Here is a 24,007-nt window from a genome sequence, read left to right on the forward strand (position 1 = left end):
TGTTGATTTTTCTCCTCCTGCAAAGCACCCTTATATAAGCAATCTTATATTTGTATACCACTTGTATTTCCAACACAGTTCCTCCTCAAATTATATCATTACAGCATCATTGTGGTATTTGCGTGAGGCTGGGACAGAGGAAGGACGATGCTTTACAGAGTCCCAGAGAGGGACGTTGTCTGGCACGTGATCACACAGAGACCTGAGAGCTAAGAGCGGGATTCACTCAAGACTTCCAGGTGCTCAGAACCTGGGACCACACAGGTGGTTCACAGATAGGCATCAGAGGGTCTCACCAGCCTGTGAAATGTTGTGCATGTGTGTATTTTTCTCGAGCAGTGGTTCTTAAATTTTAGCCTGCATCAGGATCACCTGGAGGGCTTATCAAAGCCCACATTGCTGGGCCCCACCACTAAGTTACTGATTCATTAGGTCCTGGGGTGGGGCCTGAGAATGTGCATTTCTAACAAGTTCCCAGGTGATGCTGACGGTCCAGGAACTAACTACACTTTGAGAACCGCTGGTCTAGGGAAGAGGTCTCAGCTGTTACTAGATTGTCAGTGGAGTCCGTGTCCCAGAGGACCAGAGCAACCCTGGTCTGAGCATTGTCAGGGAGCCCCAGTCTCCTCCTCCCTCCTCCCAGGGTCTGAACTGATGCCCAAAGCCCTGTCCACACGCATCATCGGTGGCATCTGGTGGTTCTTCACGCTGATCATCATCTCCTCCTATACGGCCAACCTGGCTGCCTTTCTGACCGTGGAGCGCATGGAATCGCCCATCGACTCTGCCGATGACCTGGCCAAGCAAACCAAAATCGAGTATGGGGCCGTCAAGGACGGGGCCACCATGACCTTCTTCAAGGTGAGACCTTCTCCCTCCCTTCACTGTCCTTCCCTAACCACACAGAGCCAAAGGACCCGAAATCTCCAGGGCTCCGCCCATCCCTGTTTGGGACCAGTTGACTTTGGGAGCTGTAGTGATGTGGCCATCTGGATTGGTCCCGGCACAAATCCTAGAAGTTTCCATACCTGGGACAAACAGCATGAATATGCTGTGTTTCCTTAAATCATCAGAGGAGGACAGGTGGGGAGAAGAGGCTGGAAAAGGGGGAAGGAGAAGTATGGCCCAGACACACAAACAGGCCCTGGCGCCAGGGGGCTCCCTGCCCTTGGCTTTGTGTCTCAGACAGCCTCCACTTCCAAGAGGCTGGCCTGGGCTTGGGGTGAGCTCTCCACCACTGAGAGAGCAGCAGGGGAACATCCTCCAGGGCAGGAAGGAGGCTTAAAACTTGAACAAGCATTTACAAGCATTCCTTAGCATATTACGCTCGTGGAATGCTGGTGTCCATGTAAATAAAGCCCCTGTCAGCTGCTCGGGTCGCTGCTCTCATGGGGATATGGCCGTGACTTTGCTGCACCCTCCTGTTTTGTAAAGCGTTTGCTTAGTTCCTTAATGTTTTTTCACCTTCTACCAGAGTAGCTGAGGGTTTAGGAAACTGAGTGACCCTGACCACCGATAGCTGTAAATGTTCTTCTGCAAATTAAAGTAATGATAACTATAGCTACCACCACTGAGAGCTCACAGTGCGTCAGGTGCTCCATGCTTGGTCTCATTTAATCTTCGTGACAAATCCCGTGAAGTAGGTACTGCAACTGTTTCCACTTTACACGTGTGGAAACTAAGGCTTGGAGCATTAAGCGGTTTGTCCAAGGACTCACAGCTAAAGGAGCCCGAGGCTGGCCCAGGTCTGCCTTTCTCCAAAGCCCATGTTCTGAGCCATGGTTTTCAGACTTGAGTGTGTGTCCGAATCACCTGGAAGACCTGGGGAATCCCCAGATTGCTGGGCCCCACCCCTGAAGTTACTGATTCAGTAGGTCCTGGGGGGCCTGAGAATGTGCATTTCTAATGAGTTCCCAGGTGAGGCTGAGACTGCTGGTCCAGGGCCCACCCTTTGAGGACCACTGCTCTAATGATTTCTCAGAAATGGTCAGGATCTGGGAATTCTGTGGCTATGGGTCCATTCATTCCTGTATTTGTTTAGTGGTCAATTGCCGTCAATCAGTCTGAAAGCCTGGGGTGTTTTGCTTTCCTCCGGGCCCTGGTTCCCCATCCCCCAGCCCTTGCCTCCTTCCAGGCTAAGCCTCTGAGTGATCGATTGAGCCTCCAGTGGGGTCTGAGTAAGGACCCAAAGAAGGGGTTGGATGAGAAAGCCTTCTACCTCCTGGGCATGGAGCCCCAGTAGCACTCCCCACCCCCACCCCCGGCCCTGGCGTCCCCTGTGCCTCTTCTTAAGGGTAGAAGCAACTGCTTAGTGAAGAGCAAAGAGAGAGGAAACAGACTCCCCTCTGGAATGTTGCTTCTGGCAAACTCGGTCTTCCTACAAGGTCACCACCATGTATTTAGAGTGTGGGGAAGATAAAGCATTGTCATAAGCTCACTAGGGGCTCTCTGGGACCCGGTGTATGTATTCATGAGGGCGAGCAAGTATGTGAGTATGTGAATGCCTTCACGTGCGCGTGTAGCGGTATATAACGTGTGAATGCACCTTTGTGTATGTATGTGTGCACATGTGTGCCCATGCACAAGAGTCAGCCTCTCTGGGTGCTTGTGTGTCTTTATGCTTGGACATGTGTGTCTGCATATATGTACTGACCAGCATATGTTTGCATGTGTCTCTGTGATCTGGGCATGTGGATATGTGCCTATGATTGTTTACAGGTGTGTGCCAGTGTCTACATAGATATGTAGGTGGAGAGTGCACGCGTGTCTGTCTGCTTAAATGTCCCAACAGGTGTGCTTAGATAAGTGTGAGTGGGGGGATGGGCGCGCGCGCGCGCGCGCGTGTGTGTGTGTGTGTGTGTGTGTGTGTGTGTGTGTGTGTGTGCTGCGCCTGCTCCTGCCTATCCGCAGGCTATGGCCCAGCCCTTTGACTGTGCCAGAGCATCCCTCATGCATTACAGATGAGCCCATCTCTAAGCAGGGCTCCCGATCAAAGGGAAGCAGCATAAATAAGCCCAGTGCAGGCTCATTGCCACTGATTGGATGCCCTTGCCTCCCTCCATGCTAAGATGCTCAGATTGGCTTCCAAGAGCCTGGTCCCTGCTCCCCACCGAGCTGCTGTCCTCGGCATCAAGCAGCACCTCCCACAGCCCGCTCCACCCTCAGCCACCTTCCCTGCGAATGGTGCAGTGAGGAGGGCAGGGGAGGGACACAGATGCTGCCACCCAGCTGGGATGCTGGGGCTTAAGGGCCCAGGCTCACAAGGGCCTTTGGCCAGAAACAGCAACTCCACATCGCCCTGCAGAACCAACTCCCCTTCCTTGCCCTCCTGATCACCAGTGAATTCCGCTTGCTCTCTGGCCACCTTGTCTCCCGCTTTAATTCAAATGAAACCCTCTTGCCTAGGCTCCCTTCCATCAGCAGCAGCGGTGGGACTGTTATGTAGGTGGAGAGGAACCTGAGTGTGGATGCATTATCCCCACCTCGGATGATGAGCTAGAAGAAAAGACCCTCCTAGAAGGTCCCTGGACAAACTTACTTCCTCCCTGCCCCACCCCCAGCCCACCCTCCTTAGGCATACCTCCCTCCCCAAGCCCTCCCCCTTCCCCACACCTGCACTGGGCCTGGGGGTAGCCTCCTTATGGGCACTTTCAAGTTAGAGCTGGAAGGAAACCTGAGTTTAACCTAGAGGTCCAGAGGGGCTGGGTGAGTTGCGGGTGATCAAACAGCAGATCAAGGATCAATGGAGCCGGATGTACAGTCGGATACTTTGTCTGCACACACACTACCCTCTCCTGCAGCCGCTCCAGGGTCTTCTCCTGGAGGGGTGGTCCTCTCTCCCACCCGTGAGTGTATACAGCAAGACTGGCACTAGGGTTGAACAGGAATCAGCTCCAGAGGTTGCCATTGGATGTCTAGGAGACATTGGCAAAGTCAAAATAATAGTAACATTTATTGAGCACTCACTGTGTGCCAGGCGACGTTCCAAGTACTTTACCTGTATTCACTCCTATCATCCTCATAACATCCCTAGAAGGTTGAGACTATTATTATCACCTCCATTTAACACATGATGAAAGGAAGGCTCAGAAAGTAACCTGAGTTCATACTTCTTGCCTAACATCACACAGCTGGTGAAATGCAGCGCTGGGATTCGAAACCAACTAGTCTGGCTCTAATGCCTGGGCTTTGTCCCCGTGTCCATATTGTTTCTCTAAGGAGCCAGCCACAGTCCAGTCAGCCACAGTTCACAGGGGAAGAGTGAAGCCATATCCCCAGCCTAGAACCATCCTGGCACATCGTAGTTGCTTAAATAATTCACATTGAGTGGATGCCGTTGTTGAATTAAAGGATGGAATTAAAAGACAGCAGAGGCCAAGTAAAGCACATACAGGAGACCATGCTGAGGACACGAACTCAGCAGGTAGCACCCCTGAAGGTTCCAGAGCACAGGGCAAATGAACTTCATTTCTGCAGGTAGCATGTTTCCTGGTTAAGCTGCAAACTGTCTTAAAAAGCCGCCCTGGTTGAGAGTAGCACTCGAGGGAGAGAGCCCATTCCCATCCAAAGATGCCAACAGCAGGAAGCAGGACACCGGTCTCCCGAGGGACTCCAGATCCCTCGCTCCCCCACCCTGTAGACTGGGAGACGCGTGGCTAGTGGCATCCCATCATTCCAAAGGAAATTTCATTTGAAGAGTTGTCAGGGAGCAGCAAACATCACAAACAACGTCTCCTGTGTTGTCCTCCCTCCGTCTTGGAAGATAAAAATTAATTAGGAGAAGAAAAAAGAGGCCTTTGAAAGCGTTGTTTGGCTGTAAAAATATGTAGGCAAAATGTAAAGGAGGATGTTGGGAAAGCGTGTTCTTGGTGGGGAGGGCTGGGCAGCTTTGACGGCAGAGGATGTCAGAAGACAGCTTCTCCAAGGATTTAGCCCTCTTTGGTGTTGCGGTGGGAGAGACACATCACACGTGGGAGGGACTGTGTGTGAGCGACAGCTGCTTGGGAAAGAGACAGAGCTGAGGACCAAGAGTTCCAGGCTCCCCAGGTCCCTGGCACCGTCAAGCCCCACCCCTTGCACAGCTTTGCCCCATCCTAGCAACTGAGCCTGGAAGGTGCCTGGAGAGGCCATCCAGTCCATCTCCCTACCTTCCAGCTGCTCAGCAGACTCTTCCCTGGGCTGGAAGGCTCAGGAGGGTGCTCCCAAGCTCAGCTCCCAGTTTCTCCTGACCTGTCTGCTCGCCTCTCTGATAGAGCCTTAGCCCTGCTTTCAAGCAGAAGCAGGATAGTAGGACAGAAATGCAGTGACCAGGCAGAATTCATTGTGGTGCAGCCTGGCGCAGTCAAGTCACATCAGTCTCAGATTCAGACAGACCAGGACTTGAGTCTTGGCTGTTGTCTGTGCTGGGTGACCTTGGATAAGTCACTTCACTTCTCTGAGCCTCAATTTGCTCACCTGGATGACATGGATACTGATTCCCACCATGCTGCAATTAGCAAGGAGATTCAACGAGCTACTGTATATACAGTGGTTAGGCCAGTGCTAGGCACACAGTACATTTAAGGCAAAGGCTCTCTCCTCTGGATGCCCCTCTGTTTGGCTGACCCAGAAGATGGGCAAGCCGGCTGGCCCCTTTTCTCCTTTCGCCAGGTAGTCCCCTCCTGAGGCAAGGGTTTAACTGGAGTCCCATGGAGAAGCTCCAGCCAGTGGACACCTGGAGAATCTCTCTTCTTCCAGGTCCCTCCAGATTGGGCCCAGGGGCCTTGTGGAGGACATTGGTGCCTCTGTTACAGGATGGCTGTCTACCTCTGCACAGAGCTAAACACTTCAGGGGGAGCCCAGAGGTCCTCAGAATAGAAGAGACCCAGAGCAGGCAGGCAGAAGGCAGCAAAAGGGGCAGGGGAGGCCCGGGGATGATGGGAAGCTATTGAAAACGACTCAGTTACTGATGACCTCTCTGTGCCTCGGTTTTCTCACCTATGAAATGGGTATGATAATAGTACACACACACACCCTTGTAGAGATGATTATTGAGATGATTAAATGGGATAATTTATATAGAAAACTTAGAACCATACCTGACACAGAGTATGCCTACAATAAATGTTAACTATTTTTATTGTTTATTCTTGGTGATACACAGCCCTGTTCAGCCCCCAGATAGGATTTTAGCGGCCACACATTTCTTATATTTTTTAAATTAGTGGCCAGCATTTTAAAATGGAGAGATTTTTGCATTTAAAAAATTCACATATACAGCTTCTCGAAAATGTGAAAGATGGAGGAGCATCACTGAGCTGGCTCTCCTGAAGAGAGATTGTCAGGCGCCAAGAGGCGATGGCCCTCTCCAGCTTATCAGAACCTCCACTCAGCGGTCTTTACTTATTTACAGTTCTCTGCCTGGCCTGTCTCAGCACTGGAATTTTCTGCCACTGAGTACATGTCATTTAGTTTCTATAGAAACTCTGCACTCTAGAAATTATTATCCCCAATTTCTAGATGAGAAAACTGAGCCTTAAAGAGAATAAAGGAGGCTTAAAGACAGAGAATGACGCTAGCCACTTATCAAGCACTTCCTAGGAACCTGGCTCTGTGCTGATTCCCATTTTACACATGTGGAAAGTGAGGCTCAGAGATGTGACATCACTTGCCTGTGGTCACAGAAGGAGCTGGCATTTGAACCCAGCTAGGTGTGACACCAGAGTCCATGCAGTGGAGCCAACCCCTCCCACCACCTCCATCCCCAGCCTGCAGCCCTCACCTCCTAACTCTCCCCTGCAGGGCCAGCCTGTAGCCCTCGCCTACTGACTACCCCCCTGCAAGGGTCAGCCTGCAGCCCTCACCTCCTAACTCTCCCTTCAGGGGCCAGCCTGCAGCCCCCGCACAGCCAAGCCTCAGGGACACGTGCAGACAGCAGAGGCAGCTGCTGGGCCAGACGATCAGCGAGTCTGCCCTGGCGAGGTGGGCAGAGACAGGGGATTCAGGGAGCCTCCTGGTCCCCATGAAAATAACCCAAGAGACATGATTAACTGCTCGGGTACGTGGATCTGATAAGGCCAAAGACTCCACATCCAGGGATAAGAAAGCCAGTTAATCTGGAAAAAGATTTCTTTTCCAGTATGGAAAATACCCAAGGTCTCACATGGAATCACATTGCCTCCCCACACACATTCTCTGAGATTCAGCTCTCTTTGGAATTGATATATATTTTTATACATATATATATATACATTTTCTTATACAGAAATGTTAAATTCTCAAGATTAAATATCTTCAGTTGGGGAAAATCAATTTACTTCTTTGAGGAGGCTAGAATTGAAAGTCGTGAGTCTGAAACTTACTTTCTTGCCAAATTCACTGATAAAAAAATCCTTTCCGTCCTGGCATGTCGCCCTGTATCGGCTGCTCCAAACGATTCCATTAATTGATTTGGGTGACTGGCCCTGAAGCAACGCTTATTAAGGTTCCCACTGGAACTGGGACAGGGAGGATAGCATTGGAGCCATAGGTACGTGAGACTCCATTCCCTGGGGTGGTAACTAACTCAGGCCAGTGACGGAACTCAGGCATCTTGTGACCAGGCCCAAGAAGATAGGAGAGGGGACTGAGATTCCAGTAGGGGCCCTGGCTGTATCCCTTCCTGCCTCAGAGGTGCACAGGGAAGCTTTTCAGGGATGCTCTCAGAATCACAGAATCACTCAGGGACAGAACCTAAGGGGAATCAGAAACTATCAGTGGGTTTTGTTGAAAATGGGGATCCCAAGATATGAGACAAACACAGGAGGTGGCCTTTCTAGGGAAGAAGATTTCAGACCCACCTGCCTAAAGGTGACGAAGGTAATGGATTAGTTGACACCAGAGCTGGGAGAGCAGAACCTCTTGAAATCAGCATCACAGCCAGCTTCCTGCCTTATCGTTACTTCTCATCTTAACTGGTCCAAGCTCTCTGGTGTCTTTACCACCTTCCCCATTCCATTCCTTCACCTGCTTCAGGCTTTCACATGTCTCTCCTCAAAGCCCATCAGCCTCAATGCCAACCTCTCCCTCGCCAGCCTCCAATGGAAATTTCTATCTCCATTTATGATGGGGTGTTACCAGGAAGAGCATATATTTTGATGTCAGGCAGGCCTATGTATAGGAGGAATGGCGTGTTGGGGAGAGGATGCAGGGAGGCGTTTGCAGAAAGAGGAGAAGTTCTCATCCTCTTCTGAGACAGAAGGAGTGGGACAGGGCTCCCTGTGTGGTTCATTTTCAAGTTACTGATGGCTGGTTGTGTCGGAGAATGAGTGGGTGAGGTGTAAGGATGGATGGATGGATGGATGGATAAGTAAAAGGCTGGGTGGATAGCTGGATAGTTAGTTGAATGAATTAGTTTGTAGATAGTGTGTGAGTGAATGGGTGAGAACATGAACATGACGAATGAGAGGATGGGTGGGTGGATGGATATAGGTAGATGGATGGCTGGATAAATGGATGGATGCATGCATGCATGCATTAGGAGATGTAAAAGGAGCCCTGATGGCCTCATACACTCCTAATTCCCACCTCTAGTAGAAGAAGGAGAATTTGGAAAGCAGGAGAGACTGGGATGGAAAAGGAGCTGAGGTGCTGAAATCACTGATTGGAGAATAGTACTTAGTTACCATAACCAAGAGAGCAGAATATCTGAGGCCATGTGTCCCTGCCAAGCCGTGATGATTGGGCTTGGATAACCTGATTAGAAGAAGAGTTGGAACTGATTATCTGAAAAAGCAATGATCTTGGAAATAAAAGTAGCTTGCATCAGTATGAGTGTAAGAGAGTGTATCAGTTACCTATAGCTGCATAACAAATTACCCCAAACTTAGTGTCTTAAAACAACAACATTATGACCTCAGTCTGTGGGTCAGGAGTCAGCTTGGCATAGCTAGGTCCTCTGTGCAGGGCCTCTCACAGGCTGGGATCAGGGTGCTGGCTAACACTGTGGTCATCTCCAGGCTCTGCTTCTAAGCTCACTCACGTGGTGGTTGGCAGCATTCAGTTCCCCCTGGGCTATTGGGCAGAGAGGGTTTCCATCTCCACTGACTGTCGGCTGGAGGCTGCCCTCTGTTCCTTGCTATGTGGGCCTCTCCATGGGGCAGCTCACAGCATGGCAGCCAGCTTCCATCAGAGCAGCAAGCCAGAGGAGCCAGAGAGAGCGGAAGCAAGACAGAAGTCACAGTCTCTTGTAACCTAATCTGAGGCATGACATCCCATCACTCCCGGGGGCGGGGGTTAAAAGCAAGTCACTGAGCCCAGCCCACACTCAGGGGTAAGGGATCACACCAGGGCATGAATCCCGGGGATGGGGATCATTGGAGCCAGTTCAAAGCTTCCGACTGTAGAGAATCAGGGCGGGAAAAGTAGCAGAGTGAGAATGGACCCAAGGGAGAAGCTGAAGGAGGCAGTCTGGATATCAGAAATTATCTAGAAAATAAGAAATATCTGGAGAGTCAGAAGAACTGGACATCAGGAATGTTCTTAAGGGCAAGAGTAGCTAAGTGGGGAGGGGGAAGCATCTGGGAGCCATGGGAGGATGGAATAGCTGGGGAGCAGGAATAGCTGATAGTGGGACAGGCTGAGGACGGCAGGAGCGGGCGGCAGCTTGCTGCTCCGATGGAACCCACTGAGGGCTCTGGGCATCTGAGCCCTTCCAGGCCTTCAGCTTCGGGGCGGATAAATTTGCAGGAGGGGAGTGGCTGCTCGTCTATGAAGGCGCCCTCAGGCCCCGTGCCCAAAGGAGGCATCCCTGGCACTCAAGAGATTCGGGGCTTAGGTGGAATCTCGAGTGGTGTGCCGCCTGCTGCTCCGGGGCTCCCTCCTCCCCGAGGCGTGCTTGGGTCTCCAGGAGCCAGGCTTGGAGGGGACAGCCCTTAGAGCTAGGAAACACCTGGAGAGTAGAAGGTCCTCTTTCCTCCCAGCCCCCTCCCCCCACCACCCCTGGCAGTCACAGCTTCTCGTCCCGCCCGCAGCCCCGCACCAGCCTGTTTGAGCGCACCCATGCCATCACGCACACCGGAGCTGGGCCGGGTGCCAGTCAGACAGGCTGACATCACAAACAGGCACAGCCAGACTTGGAAACAGCCAGGGACAATGAGGCCTGCAGAGCCACCTGCTCCCCTGGGATCAGCGGAGGCAAGGCTGATCCCTGCTGGGAGCAGGCAGCCGGCAGGCACTAAGTTCCCAAGAAATCTCATGAGTGCCTGCACCCAGGTCTGCCCAGTCTCCTCAGGCAGCAAGGAACATGGAACCTCGGCCCCCTCTCCTGGCCCCAGGCCCTCTCTGAGTCTCCCCAGCCAGGCAGGGCAGGCACAGCAGCCCACCCCCCAGGCCTGATCTTAGGGTTGCTGGTTCCGTATTCATGGAGCAGCATCCTGCCCAGGATGCCCTGGAACAAGAGGCTGAGGGGGTCTGTGGACCACCTGCTCTGACTGTCCCCACTCTTCTCCCCTCTCTGCAATTCTCACCCTGCTTCTCTTTCACTGTTTTGAAGGAGAACAGACAGGAACACTTGCCTCAGACAAATCTTCCCCTGGAGCGTGGTACATAGAGCGACCTGCTTGAAGTGGGAGTGGGGGGCCCAGAATCCACCGAGATTTGCCCTCAGCAGCCCCTGCCCCTCCCCCCACCCTCACAGTGGTTTCTGCGAGAGAGCGCCCCTCTATGGTTAGGGGCACGGACTCTGGAGCCAGATGGCCTGGGTTAGAAGGCTGGTTTTGCCACTTTGTGTCTGAGTAAATTAGGCAAATTGAGGCACAGCTAAACTCAATTTTCTCATCTGTAAAATGGGGCTAATGACAATACCTGCCCCCTATGATTGCTGGGAAGAATCAGTGAGTTAATACAGGCAAAGCACTTAGAACAGCACCTGCACAGGTTTAATTGTTTACTAAATCTTAGAGAGAGAAGATTAATTTTTAAAAGAACAGCCTGAAAAATACTTGTGCCGCGGCAAAGAGCCAAGGGTTTCCGGGTAGGTTGGCTTGACTCTCAGCTTTATGACTCAGCAGCTGTGTGTTTGGGGACCTATCCTCCCAGGCCCTCAGTTTCCACATCTGAGCAGTGGGTCGCACTCCCTCGCTCTGAGGACTGTGCACAGAGTTCAGGGACCCGGGCCCTGCTAAGGGGTGAGCTGTGCTTGGTCCCTGTGTGCTCAGTAACTGTGTGTGCATCACCACCCCTCATCCCTCCCCATGGCCCAGAAATCCAAGATCTCCACTTTCGAGAAGATGTGGGCCTTCATGAGCAGCAAGCCCTCGGCACTGGTGAAAAACAATGAGGAGGGCATCCAGCGGACGCTGACAGCCGACTATGCGCTGCTCATGGAGTCCACCACCATCGAATACGTCACCCAGAGGAACTGCAACCTCACCCAGATCGGGGGCCTCATCGACTCCAAGGGCTACGGCATTGGCACGCCCATGGGTGAGCACGGGGCTGCAGGCGGGAGGGTGGCGGGTGACAAAGGGTGAGCGAAACCACCACATCCACTCATGCGCTCACCTGGCCTCCTGCTCCCTCTCCCAGGTCACCCCACTGAGCCTTAAAAGGCAAGCATATCCTCGGCCCAGAAACAAAAAGGTAGAGCCACAAGCCTTGCAAGGTCAGCCCTGACCTGAGCAGAGGAGACGTGGGTAGGCACAAAGGTTGGGGGGGGTCAATTCAGAGGTCATGCCTCCTCTCCCTGACCTTACCCCTGTTGATGCCGCCCAGATGCGCTGCAGGCCTATGGAGACGGGGATTCATGAGAAAGACTCTCCATCCCAAACCAGGACCCTTCCACCCAGACACCATAGGTGGATTTCAAGAGGGGCCTCCTGGCACTAGGGTCCCCCTTTGGATGAGCATACTGAGGCCCAGTGATGGTGTCTGGCATCCACCAGGGTACTGACAGGGGCACACAGATGGACTAAAGGCTGCTGACAGCCAGGTTCCTCTCTCCCCCACTCAGGCTCCCCATACCGCGACAAGATCACCATCGCCATCCTGCAGCTGCAGGAGGAGGACAAGCTGCACATCATGAAGGAGAAGTGGTGGCGGGGCAGCGGGTGTCCCGAGGAGGAAAACAAAGAGGCCAGCGCCCTGGGCATCCAGAAGATTGGGGGCATCTTCATCGTCCTGGCCGCCGGGCTGGTCCTGTCCGTGCTGGTGGCTGTGGGCGAGTTTGTATACAAGCTCCGCAAGACAGCAGAGCGAGAGCAGGTAAGCCCCCAGGAGCCGGCGCCTGCGCAGGGAAGGGAAGGAGACAGAACGGGGTCTGTGCTGGTTTCAAACCCCCTGTGTGCCAGGCGCAAGGTGGTGTCTGATCCCATCCCCACCGTAGCTCACTCTGAATCCAGTCCACCAGGAAGCCCTGCCAGCCCCACCTCTGCACTGACTCGGAGCGTGTTTTCCCCTCGCTGTAGCTCCACACCGGGCCACACCCATCCTGTCCAGCTGGATCATGCACCAGTCTCCAGTCTCTCGGGCCTTCCTGCCTCCACTTTTCCTCTAGACCAGCTGCTCTCCATACAGCAGCCAGTGCCCTGTTTAAAACTTAATTCAAACCATGTCATTCCCTCGCATAAACCCCTCCAGGGTAATTGTTGGAAGCTTCGTGATGCTTATATAGGGGTTCATTATACTCTTCTCTCCACTTCTGCATATATTTGGAAATTTCCATAATCAAAAGTTTAACCAAAAAAATAAATAAACAAAGAGTTAGGAGGGCCAGCCCAAGCTTGCTAGGTTCAACCTGTCTGATTAGTTCATCAAGTGTGGTTAGGTAGTGGTTCTGGGTCCCAGTAGCAAATTGGAATCACAGGGAGAAAGTGTTTTAAGTGCTAATACCCTGGCCTCACTCCCAGAGATTGTGTTTTAATTGGCCTGTGGTAGAGCCTGGAATTGGCTTCTTAAGAAAGTGTACGGCGTGATTCAAAGGTGCACCTTGAGGGCTTCCCTGGTGGCGCAGTGGTTGAGAGTCCGCCTGCTGATGCAGGGGACGTGGGTTCGTGCCCCGGTCCGGGAAGATCCCACATGCTGCGGAGCGGCTGGGCCCGTGAGCCATGGCTGCTGAGCCTGCGCATCCGGAGCCTGTGCTCTGCAACGGGAGAGGCCACAACAGTGAGAGGCCCAAGTACCGCAAAAAAAAAAAAAAAAAAAAAAAGGTGCACCTTGAGTTGAGGGTTACTGGGCTGCGGGGAAGCTCCTCTCACAGCGAAGTTCAAAGGGATTCAGGGCAACTGTGGAAGGAGACTGCAGTTATGTCATATGTATAAGATACACTTACACATCCATCCAAAATTAAATGGAGTCCTTTATAATCAGGAAGCTTGAGTTAGCAAAGAGGAGGGGCAAAGATAATTCTCGGTGTTCAAGTTCACATGGGTATAAGAAAAGGGACATGTTCCCATATTGCTGTGGGGAAGCCAAGAGGGTAAGTTTCTGGAAGGTAACTTTGCAGTATGGCCAGAGTCTTTAAAAGTGGCCATGCATTTTGACCAATTTCTACTTTTAGAAATGCACCCAATGGAAGTGGCCAAGGATATGTGCAATTTTATTGACAAGGTTGTTTGTTGAAGTGTTAAGTATAATGTGAGAAAACCTAAATGTCCAATAATAGGGAATGGTTTAAAAAATTATGATACATCTAAAAATAACAATCAAGTTCTTTGGGTTGCATTAGAATTACATTACAATTCGAATGAGCTCCAAATTCCACCAAAAAGCCTATGAGATCTGGTCCTTGCCCACGTCTCCAACCTCCTCCTTCCCACCCTCCCCCCTCACTTACTCTGCTCCATACACACTGGCCACATTTTTATTCCTCAACCAAGCACATTTCTGCCTCAGGGCCTTTGCACATGCTGTTCCATCTACCTGAAATGCTCTTCCCCCAGAGCTCCATATTCTTAGAGTCTTTTGGTCATTCAGCTGAAGCTCAAGTAGTCTTCCCCACCTATCCCCCCTCCCCACCCCACTCTATCCCATTTCACTGCTTTATTCTCTTAATAATAGTTATCCCTCTCTGAAATTATTTGTTCACATGTTTATTATCTATTTCTGTCCCATCATTAGACCATGGGTTCCTAGACCATGGGCTAGGACCTTATCTGTCTTTTTCACTGCTGTGTGCCTAACACCCGGAACAGTGCTTGGTACAGAGTGGGTCTCAGTAAATAGTCTCAGAATGAAGAAAGGGAGGCGAGGAGGAATGATGTCTGCATTAGTGGGGAAGCAAGGGGACACTTGGCAAGGTCACACAGCTGGTAAGAGGCAGGGACAGAATTCAAAGCCAGGTCCCCCATCCCCTTCACCACACAGCCTACCTACAAACTGTCTGAGTGCTGATACCCGGGCCTCCCTGGGCAAGTTGAGGCATTGACAGCCCCACTGCCTTCTCGACAAGCTGCAGGACAACCTCTAGCAGCTGGTCTCATAGGAGCCACTGTCATCAGATACCTGTGGGCAGTGCTGCACTTGAGCTGTCCCTCTTGGATACCCACAGGGACCCAGGCCAGAAGAGGCCACTGCCACCCACAGCCCTACAGGGACCTGCCTCCCAGTTGAGAAATATGTACTGAACTTCCCTGAGTGGAAGCGCGGTGACCCCTCCCCTCAGTTGGAAGCCCTTCCAGCAAGGTTATTCATATATCCATCAAATGTTTCTTAAGCACTGACTCTGAGCCAGGCCTAAAGCTGGGGGCTGGGCTCATAGGGATGAAACTGGCTGGTTCCTGCCTTCAGAAGCTAGTGGAGAAAAGTCAGGCGGGTAAATTCCTCAAACATGAATGTGCATGCCAGTCAGAGCCACAGTTGGCCCATCAGTAAAATGGGGCTACGAAGATACCACCTTAGACTCCAAACAAGGATGTGATGTTTTGTAGGCTGCTACTCAAAATAATCACCTTACAGGGGGCAGAAGGCAGGTGGGGTAAACGTGTGAGGGAGACCCGGTAGCTTTAGCACAGGCTCTGGGAGGAAGGGGAGGAGTTGGCTGGAGTTGCAGGGTCGGGCCTCACCCATGTGCCCCTTGCCCTCCCACCCCGTACCCCCACCCCAGCGTTCCTTCTGCAGTACCATGGCCGACGAGATCCGCTTCTCCCTTACCTGCCAGCGTCGGGTCAAGCACAAGCCGCAGCCTCCCATGATGGTCAAGACTGATGCCGTCATCAACATGCACACATTCAACGATCGCCGGCTTCCGGGCAAGGACAGCATGACCTGCAGCACATCACTGGCCCCCGTGTTCCCCTAGGCACAGGTGGGGTGGGGACCGCAGGCCTGCAGGCAGTGCAGAGGAAAGCAAAGGAGACTGGAAGGAACATCCCCGGTCCCCATACTGGGCTTGGGGACCAGAGCTGCTGCCTGCCTATTGGGCCAGGAGTCCTCTGCCCTTACCTACCAGGAAACCAGCAGGCCCCCAGGCCAGCTGCTTGGGCTTCACCCTCCTTTTGTTTCTTCTATGGGTTTCTAAAGCTGCCAGCCAAGACAGCCAAGGCCAAAGGAAGCACATGCCTCTCTCAGGCCAAACTCACCTGCCCCTCGACTCTCTTCTACAGTCAGAAGTTTCTACCGCGGCCCTGCAGGGGCCAAAGAAAATGGGAAACAGCTCTTATATTGCCACTCCTCCCCCGTGAGCCCAGGCCTCCTGGAACTTGACTGTGAGACCAGAGACACAAACCTTGGGTACCTTAAGGATCTTATGGTTTGGCTGCCAATGGGAGCTGAAGATGGGCATGGCCGGCCCACATGCCTGGACACAAGGAAGACTTCATCCCCCAGGGGCTGCTTATGTGGTCCTGATCTCCTGGACTTGACACCACCCATGGCAGCCCCTGTTTGGGCAAAGTTGAAGGCAGAGAGCCCCATAGGGGAAACGAGGAGTTTGGAGGCTGGGGGAGAGGAGGATACACAGAGACCGCCATTTTGAATTCTTCTGGACAATGTCCCAATGGGCCCTACTCCTCTAGGAGGTCTCTAGGAATGGAGGAGTGGTCAGAGCAAATTCTTCCCCACATTCCAGCCAGAGGAAAGAAGACCCCCTGAATCTCTGGCAAAGTATGCCTAGAGACTACTGAGACAATATTTGAAGCCCAGAGGAACAGTGGATTCCATGGAAATCCCTCAGGCCCTTGAGCCTGCAGATTTTACTTTGCTGGTTACCAAGCTGTTTTCTAAACCCTGGTGGCATTAGGGAGCTTGAGCTCTTTGCCATCTACTCTTCAGCAGCTCCCCATTCCTGGCCAGTTGACCTTGACCTTCTTCTGTCATCATGGAAGGAGGAAAGTAGCCTAGATTGAAGTGAACGTCATCACCCCTCCTCTAAAGAGGATCATGTCCAATGGCACAGGCTAACTTTGGGGTAGATGGGGAACGCCAGAAGGGCCCTTAAGAACACCTGGCCTCCTGGACTTGCCAAACCGAAAGATGCTCCCCAGGAAAAGAAAGTGTTCAGGAGCAAAATAGCCTCCCTGATAGAGGCCCCCATGGTGGGGAGGGAGAAGCTGCCTCCTGGAGAATTAACCAAAGACCCCACACAGAGACACAAGGCCATTATGGCCCCTGATCTCTTGTCCAGAGTAGTTGGGAACTTGTGGGGTTTGGAGGTTCTGCAGAGAAGTAGTAGCAGATGAGGTACAGTGAAGGGTTGACCAGGTGAACTGTGGGTTCCAGCTAGCTGTGATAGATACCCTAGAGGTCTGTGACTCTAAGATTCTGAGAGAAGAATAAGACATGGAGGGATTAGGAACAAAGTGTCCTTAAAGAGAACACGATGGAGCCAGCAGGCCTGCCCATGGCCAAGGGCAGAGGGCAGGCTTTGAGCAAGGGAAAGGGGCCTGGAGACTCCGGGCAGGGACCCAGGAGATACCAGCCACACCCCTCCACCACTCTCCTGTTTCTGCTTGGGGACCCTGGTTAGGGAAGAGCTACATTTAGGTCTCAAGAACCTTCTCAGCTGGGGTGAAGGGTAATCTCTGGCTCCCCTCAGGACTCCCAAAGCAGGAGAGCACAGTGGACTCCTGTGATAAATACCATCCCTCCTCCAAACTGAGCTGCAGGGCCAAACCGACTGGTTCCCAGAATCACAGTGGCTCCAACAGGCTGTGTGCACTGGAGGTAGGAGAAGAGGGCTGGACATACCACGTAGCCAACACACGTCACGATAGGAAAAGCCATGCTGTTGTGAGCTCCTGGGTATAGGAGTGTGTGTGTCTGTGTGTGTGTGCACGCATATATGTGTATCTTTGTATGTCTCATCTTTGGGGGCTGGGCATGAAAGGCAAACTAGGGCAGAGTCCAGGCATGCAATAATAGGAGAATCCTTTGGGTTCTGACGTGTGTGTGCGCATGTGTGTGAACTGGGGGTGAGGGAGACAAATATCTGGACAAAGCAGCAGGACCCCATACATGTAAAAACAGGAGAAGCCATGTCATAATGGGGTTCTGGTGAGTATACATATGTACGCATGCGTGAACGACTGTGTACGCTTGTGTGTGTGTGCGTTTGTGCACCAAATGGCATAGGGTGGAGAACAGAATAACACATGCAAACATTGCCAAATATGTTTAAACGGAGAAGCCATGTCATCAGGGGGTCCACGTGTGAGCGTGCGTGTGCATGTGTGTGTGCAGTGGAGGGCGGAACCAGACAGACATGTAGCACAGGGCAATGCATGTTGTATGTGAGAAGCCACATGGGACTGGCGTTCGTGTGTGAGTGCGCTCACATACGTGTGTTCAAATACACGCATACGTTCCAGCTCACAGCAGGAGCAGAGACGGACAATCAGGAAGGCAGGGAGCCAGAGTCCGCAAACACTTCTGCCGTGGAGAGATCATTGTCACAAAGCTTTGCCTAGATTGCATAGGCACGGGCACGGGGAGACTGGCCAAGTGGAGGCGAAACACTGCAGGGACTCACGGCCAGTGACTCCTTTGCTGTCGGTAGAGAGGCCCGTTTGAAGGGAAAATGACACTTTTTTGGCAATTGCCAGATAACCAGATTCTGATGAAGGTATTTGCCGACTTGTTCTCACCAACCACAGACATGAACCACTCTCTTTATCCGGTCTAATTTCATAGCACGTGCCCGCATCCATGTTCGTATCACACACACACGTGTGTGTGCTTTTGTGTGTGACATGCCATGAGTGTTGTCATTTCTTCTGAGGCTATGCACATATATAGACTGTGATGGGAAGGACGGCAAGGAGGTGGGGCGGGTAGGAAGGGCTTCATCAACGGAGGAGAGAATGCTGGAAACCAGAGGCACAGTTCAATCTGGCAAATCCCCCGAAAGGGACTGAAATGGTTTCTCGAGTCCTACACAGAGATGGGAGGACACGCGGCCTGATCTCACCTCCCATTCAAGCCTTATGTCCGTGTGTGTGGATCATGTCCAAGCTCTGCCTGATGACCTGTTTGTCTCTGAGACCAGCCCAGCGTTCCGAGTGCAGCAGAGCCTGTTCCTGCCCACATGTGAGCTCTCTCTCTCTCCCGGGGCACTGAAGGTACCACTGCATCTCGGGGGTGGGGGCCAGGGAGCTATTCCCAGCAAGGCGGGTCATGTGGAATTAAAGTTCAGGCCCACCTGCCCGCGGACGAGGACCTGAGCCGCAGCAGGTGCGCGTGGGCAGGGGAGCACGCCCACACCGAGGCACTGAGGTCAGTGGCTGGGAGTGATGGGGGCATCTACACTGGTTTGGATGGAGCAGAGATGAGACCGGCCCGAGCAGGTGCTGGACCGTCCCTGTCTGGCCCCGCATGCCGGCCCTGAAGAAAAGACTCCCCTACCTTCTACCCCCATCCCCTACCCCAAAATGCCAGTGCCCTCCCTCAGCCTGATCAAACTGGCCATAGTGAGGGGCAGCAGTGAAGACACACACCCCGCTAAGACCATAGGGTTTGGGGCCATGAGGGCTCCTTATCTCTCTCCCCTTGACCTGTGTTGGTCTCTCTTCTATGGACAGTTAAGAAAACCCTGAGAGCTTTGTCACCATTCATGTAGCTTCGAGTGTCTCTCAAGAGGCGTGAGGCCCCCTTGGCTGAGGAGCTGACTCTGAATCTCTGAAGTGTGGGAGCCACCGCCCCGCAGCCAGGACTCCGCCTCTGCTAGCTGAGCACACGGGCTCCCCGCAAGGCCCCAGGCACCGGCGGAGGGCAGGTCCGGGCCAGGATGGAGGAGGGTGGCAGTGGTGGGTGAAGACTCCAGATGGTTGGAGGTCCCTCCCCTCCTTAAACTCCAGGAAGTCAGAAGTCAGACACAGGCACACGCCCACCCAGAACAGTGGGAAGCTCTCTCCCCACATCTTCTTGCTGGCCTGCTGCATGTGGGCTGGACGCTGCTGCTTCATTGCTCAGTGTGAAGCCCACCCCTCCCCGAGCCCTTCCCAGCTCTCTGTGCAAACATCTGGAAATAGGACCCACTCTGGCCCACGTCTGTGGTCCTGCCTGTGTGGATAGCCAGCTGGGAAGGGCCTTGTGGTCTGGACAAACAGCTATACGGACTTAACATCTGAGACGGGCCCAGCCCCATGGACAGATTCAGGAAGTGAGCCCAGCTCTATAGACGGGCCTCTGGAATAGACACATCTGGAACAGCCCCAGCCTGGATGGACACATCTGGAGCGGGCCCAGCCACTTGCCACGGGAGAAGGGCCCTGCCCTCTGTCCCTAGGCCAGTTTGAGTCGAGCCTTCATTCCAGTCCTGGCTTTGCCCTGGAGTTAGAAGTTCAGCTCTGAGGCCATACATGAAAGTCACAAAACTGTTTTTGATAGAAGGTTAATGTTCTATACATTATATATATGAATGTAAAAAGATATATATATATATATGCTATATGTATATATATATGCACAGTGTATATATGACCTGTAGCCCATGTGTATACGCACCCTTCCCCGCACGTCTGCACACAGAGTGTACATAACCCAGCCAGTATGGGTGGGGACCAGGTGAGAGATGGGGGCTGCAGCTGCGGAGTCTGGGATGGACGCCACCTGGGGAAGGGGCTGCGGAGAGCCCCATGGGTGGGGGGGAGGGAAGGGCCTGCGTACATCAGAGGTCTGCAGACCCTGAGGAAGAGGGGCTGGCAGATGGCCCATGTACAGCCAGTGCCTCCTGGGGATAGGCAGGAGTGGCCCAGGGGCCTTGGCTGCATCGGAGAGGGTCTGAGGCAGAACAGCTGGACCTGGTTCTGGGGAGCAGCTTCATACCAGTACTTGGCTCCTGAGTCGATGTGATAGCTCTGGTCCCAGGGCAGTTGCCAGAGAGCTGAAGGGCTGGGAAAGAGGGGCCCACTGCCTAGACCAGCTCTCAATACCTGCCTGCCCAGCCACCAGGGAGGTGTCAGGCTCTGCCTGGAATACCCTAGAAGGCTGGAGTATTCTAGGTGGCAAAGGCCTCTGCCTCACATTCTCAACCACATGCAAAGGCACAGCTCACAGCCAAGGAAAACCCTTTTTAAAGAGAATGGCCCCCTGGGCATTGCCAGCGTGCCAGTCTGATGTCCCTGTGCCCTTAGGTATTGACCTTATCCCCCTCCCCTGTCTTCTAGAAGAGACCTCAGATCACCCCACAGTGTGTCTCTGTTTTACAGATCAAAACTCTGAGGCCTCCAGCAGCTATAGACCCAGCAATTCCAGCCAAGAGTTTGTCCCACCTCAGCAACCTCCCCAGCCCCATTTGGCCCCAAGGTCAGCTGTCAGGAAGGGACCAGGGAGCCAGAGATGTGAGCAGAACGGTGACATGGGGTGAAAGAGGCGAAGCCGAGAAGGCACTCCTCTCCGAGCGCAGCCCAGTGCCGTCTGTCTGCCTTCTCTCCCCTGCTGCACCTCCCCCTGCAGGGCAGTTGGCAGGGAGCTTGTGCCCCCCTCCCGCCCCCGCAGTACCCGCAGACCTCCACCCCTGCCCCGCTCGGATCCGTCTCATCTTCCCATTCCAATCCTTTAGCTAGTGGTCCTGTTGCATCACAGGTCAGAGCATCTCTGGCGCAGGCAGGAGAGAAAAGGTCTGGAGTGGGCTTGCGTGTGGTCGGCGGCCTGCCCTCTGCTCCAGCCCCATGCATCAGACTGGTCAGCACTTAACTCTGGGTCTGCCTCTGGGGCCCTGGCCAGAGCACGTCTGAACCCAGTGCCCTGAGGAAGGGTCTGTCCTGGCTCCAGGACAGGAATCAGAGGCTCCAGGGGCCCCCATGCCACTGTGCTCCAAGCCCCCAGCCCACCTCTGCCTGGGCCAGCTTCCTGGCTGGGCCTCCCATGATGGGGACTTGGGTTCCCAGCCCCTCAGCTGAGCCCCCAGACAGCCCCATGTGAGGCCACTGTCCCACCACCCAGACCAGAGTGCCTGGACACCCCTCCCAATATACCACTCAACATGGTTCCCACACACTGGTCTCTGGGCCATTCAGGGGATGCCCTTTGTGGACATGCAGAATTTCTATGAATATAGTTTTTTGTAAACATTTTGTAACAATTTGGGTTTCATAGTAACTGTGTTACTTGCCAATCATTCTAGGCTGATGTAAATAAATTTCCAAACAAATCCGATTATTTTCCTTTTTAAGACACTGTGATATATCAAAGTGCACAGTTTGCTGTATGGAGTAATATGGTTTTAAATTTTAAATAAAGAAATGTTTCTAGAAAACAGGGATCCCTTGAGATGTGTTTTCTGCTTCTCTTCTCTCTTTAGAACCAGAGGGTGCTGGCCATTGAGTTATGCCGTTCACCCGGGGCTGACTGTGTCCTGGGCAGGGGACCCTGGTGACGAGCTGGTGGGTGGCTCCAGCCCAGGCTCCTGGTTCCCATTTCAGGTATTGACGTGGGACATCAATATTGACACCATCTGACCTCTGTCTTCCCTTCTCTTGGGCACATTCCTCTCCAACTCATCTCCATCCACATAGCTACCTTGGAAGCTGCCAGGTCCTGATATGACCCTGTCCCTTTGGCGACAGTTGGGGAGGCTGGGTGAGCCTCTTATCCAAACTTGGCCAATAAGAGATCTTGCCTGAGCTTTTTCAAACTGGAAATGAGAAAGCGCTCAGTCAGTTATTCTCAGGAGATGGAAACCGTACACATAGTAAAGAGTTCAGGGCAGGACGTTTTAAGCAGGAAGGGATTGGATATGGATATTTACAAAACCAATGAAAGATGAGGGAGCGAGGCCATGCTGGGCCTCCAGTGGCTCCCAGAACAATACAGAAGTGACCCACCAGGGGAGCGGACCCCTCTGAGACTGGTACTAGAACCGGGAGGCAAAACACACCAGAGCTACAATCCAGGGTTCAGAAAGCCTGGATCAAGAAGCTGAGGCCTCCACTATCCCCATCACTATTGCTTGTCATCACCCAGGAAACGGTAGTGATGCCACTGGAAAAATCTCATGTTCCCATGTCTGAAACAGCCCGTAAGGGGGCGGGAAGAGGGGCTCTGCCTCACTTCTGCCTTCCAAATCTCATGCAAACAGATTTCATTGGCAGAGACTAATTTGCATCCAGAAACTTCCATGCTTCCCTATGTACGACAGCATCATAATCATAGTCCAATCAGCTGTGGCCGGGGAGGTGGGGGGTGGTGGTCACATAATACAATCATGGTACTCGGGGTCTTTGCTTTAAGAGAGTTGAGAAGACTGGAAAATTCAAAAAAACAGCTCTATGGATTGGGCAGGCCTCCTAAAATACACACCCTCCTATTCCATCCTCTGAGGACTTAAATAACTTGTGTCTGAGTCCCCGCTCTACCACCTACCACGTGTATAACCTTGAACAAGCAGCTTCACATCCCTGAGCCTCAGTTTCCTCATCTACAAAATGCATGATCATGAAAACCACCCGCCCGTGGAGTGGTTGCAAGGGTTAAACGAGAAAAAGCAAGTTAAGTACTTGGTATAGGGCTGGGCGTATCATAAGCCAACAAGTGACAGCAATTTTTATTAAGAAAAAGGAGGAGGAGAAGGAGAATTAGCACCTACTATGTGCTGAGCCCTCCCTGGGGGTAGAGTGGTGAGCAGTGAGGCAAGACTCCTCCCTCGGGGGACACAGCCTGGCCCAGAAGCCTGTCTATGACGCTCTAGGCTCTGGACCAGGGTCAGCCAGGCCTCTTGGGATAGTGGGGCTGCTCTGTCTCTGGATCGGGCAGCCTCTCTGGGAAGCCCCCAACTCTACCTCTCGGCCCATCTCCACTTGGCTGGCACTGAGCTCTCTCTCTACACGGCTCTGTCTATAGGAGATAAGGAAGTGATGCCGGGCCTTGCCTCTCTCCCACCCCCAAGAGCAGGGTGTGCTGCCTCTCTGCCCACAGAGGGGGCTCTCGTTGCTCCTGCCCCAAGGAAGGAAATGGAGCCCACTTCACCAGGCACTCAGTACCAGCCAAGCATCACTGCCAGCACTTTATACGCACTTCCCACGGACTGAACGACGACCCTCTGAAGGAGACACTGTTATATCCCATTTTACAATTAAGGAAGCAAAGGATCAGAGAAGTGAATGGACTTGCCCAAAGTCACACACCTAGTCAGTGTGGCTTTCCACATGCAGAGCTGGAATACAAAAAGGGGCTATGGGACCCTCTCCACTCTCCATCTGCTTCTCCCAGGACATTCCCCCTCAAGATGTGAAGCTCCTCCCTTCTCTGCTACCTCTTGAAGGAGGGATGGCAAAGAAGGGAGGGGAAGGCAATCAGGAGGCCAGGCCTTGGCGGGGGATGGGGGGGGCGGGTGCAGCCAGGTGGCTGGTGTGGCTTAGTCCTCAGCTGCTGTTAGCAGGGCTGTTTCTGCCTCTGCCTCTCCTTGATCAATGCCCTTTGTGCTCTTTCCATCTCCAGGCACCAGGACACTGGCTCCTAGTTCCAATGCACTGAGCCCCCAGGAGAAGAACCTTCAAGAAGTTTCCTCAGTCAAGGATCATTGCGGCAAAAACAGAGACCTTCTCCAGCCGGAGCAAAAAGAGACTTCATTATATGGGGTCTGGTGGACCAAGCTCCTCTCCCTCTCCCTCCCTCTCTC

The 24,007-nt window shown here is 52.9% G+C and overlaps 1 protein-coding gene across 2 annotated transcripts in view; it reads left to right on the forward strand.

The window, feature by feature from the left end:
- The window catches only part of GRIK3 (glutamate ionotropic receptor kainate type subunit 3), a 240,518-nt gene extending 218,882 nt beyond the window's left edge, over positions 1-21,636 (forward strand). For both annotated transcript variants that reach the window (XM_067011303.1, XM_059066261.2), the window contains exons 13-16: positions 644-861; positions 11,220-11,442; positions 11,969-12,219; positions 15,059-21,636. In XM_067011303.1, the coding sequence (XP_066867404.1) occupies positions 644-861; positions 11,220-11,442; positions 11,969-12,219; positions 15,059-15,253 (887 nt within the window). In that variant the 3' untranslated portion in view covers positions 15,254-21,636. The remainder of the gene's footprint in view (positions 1-643; positions 862-11,219; positions 11,443-11,968; positions 12,220-15,058) is intronic.
- Positions 21,637-24,007: the final 2,371 nt, after the last annotated feature.

Source organism: Kogia breviceps, chromosome 1, assembly GCF_026419965.1.
Source record: "Kogia breviceps isolate mKogBre1 chromosome 1, mKogBre1 haplotype 1, whole genome shotgun sequence".
In the NCBI taxonomy this organism is placed as follows: Eukaryota; Metazoa; Chordata; class Mammalia; order Artiodactyla; family Physeteridae; genus Kogia; species Kogia breviceps.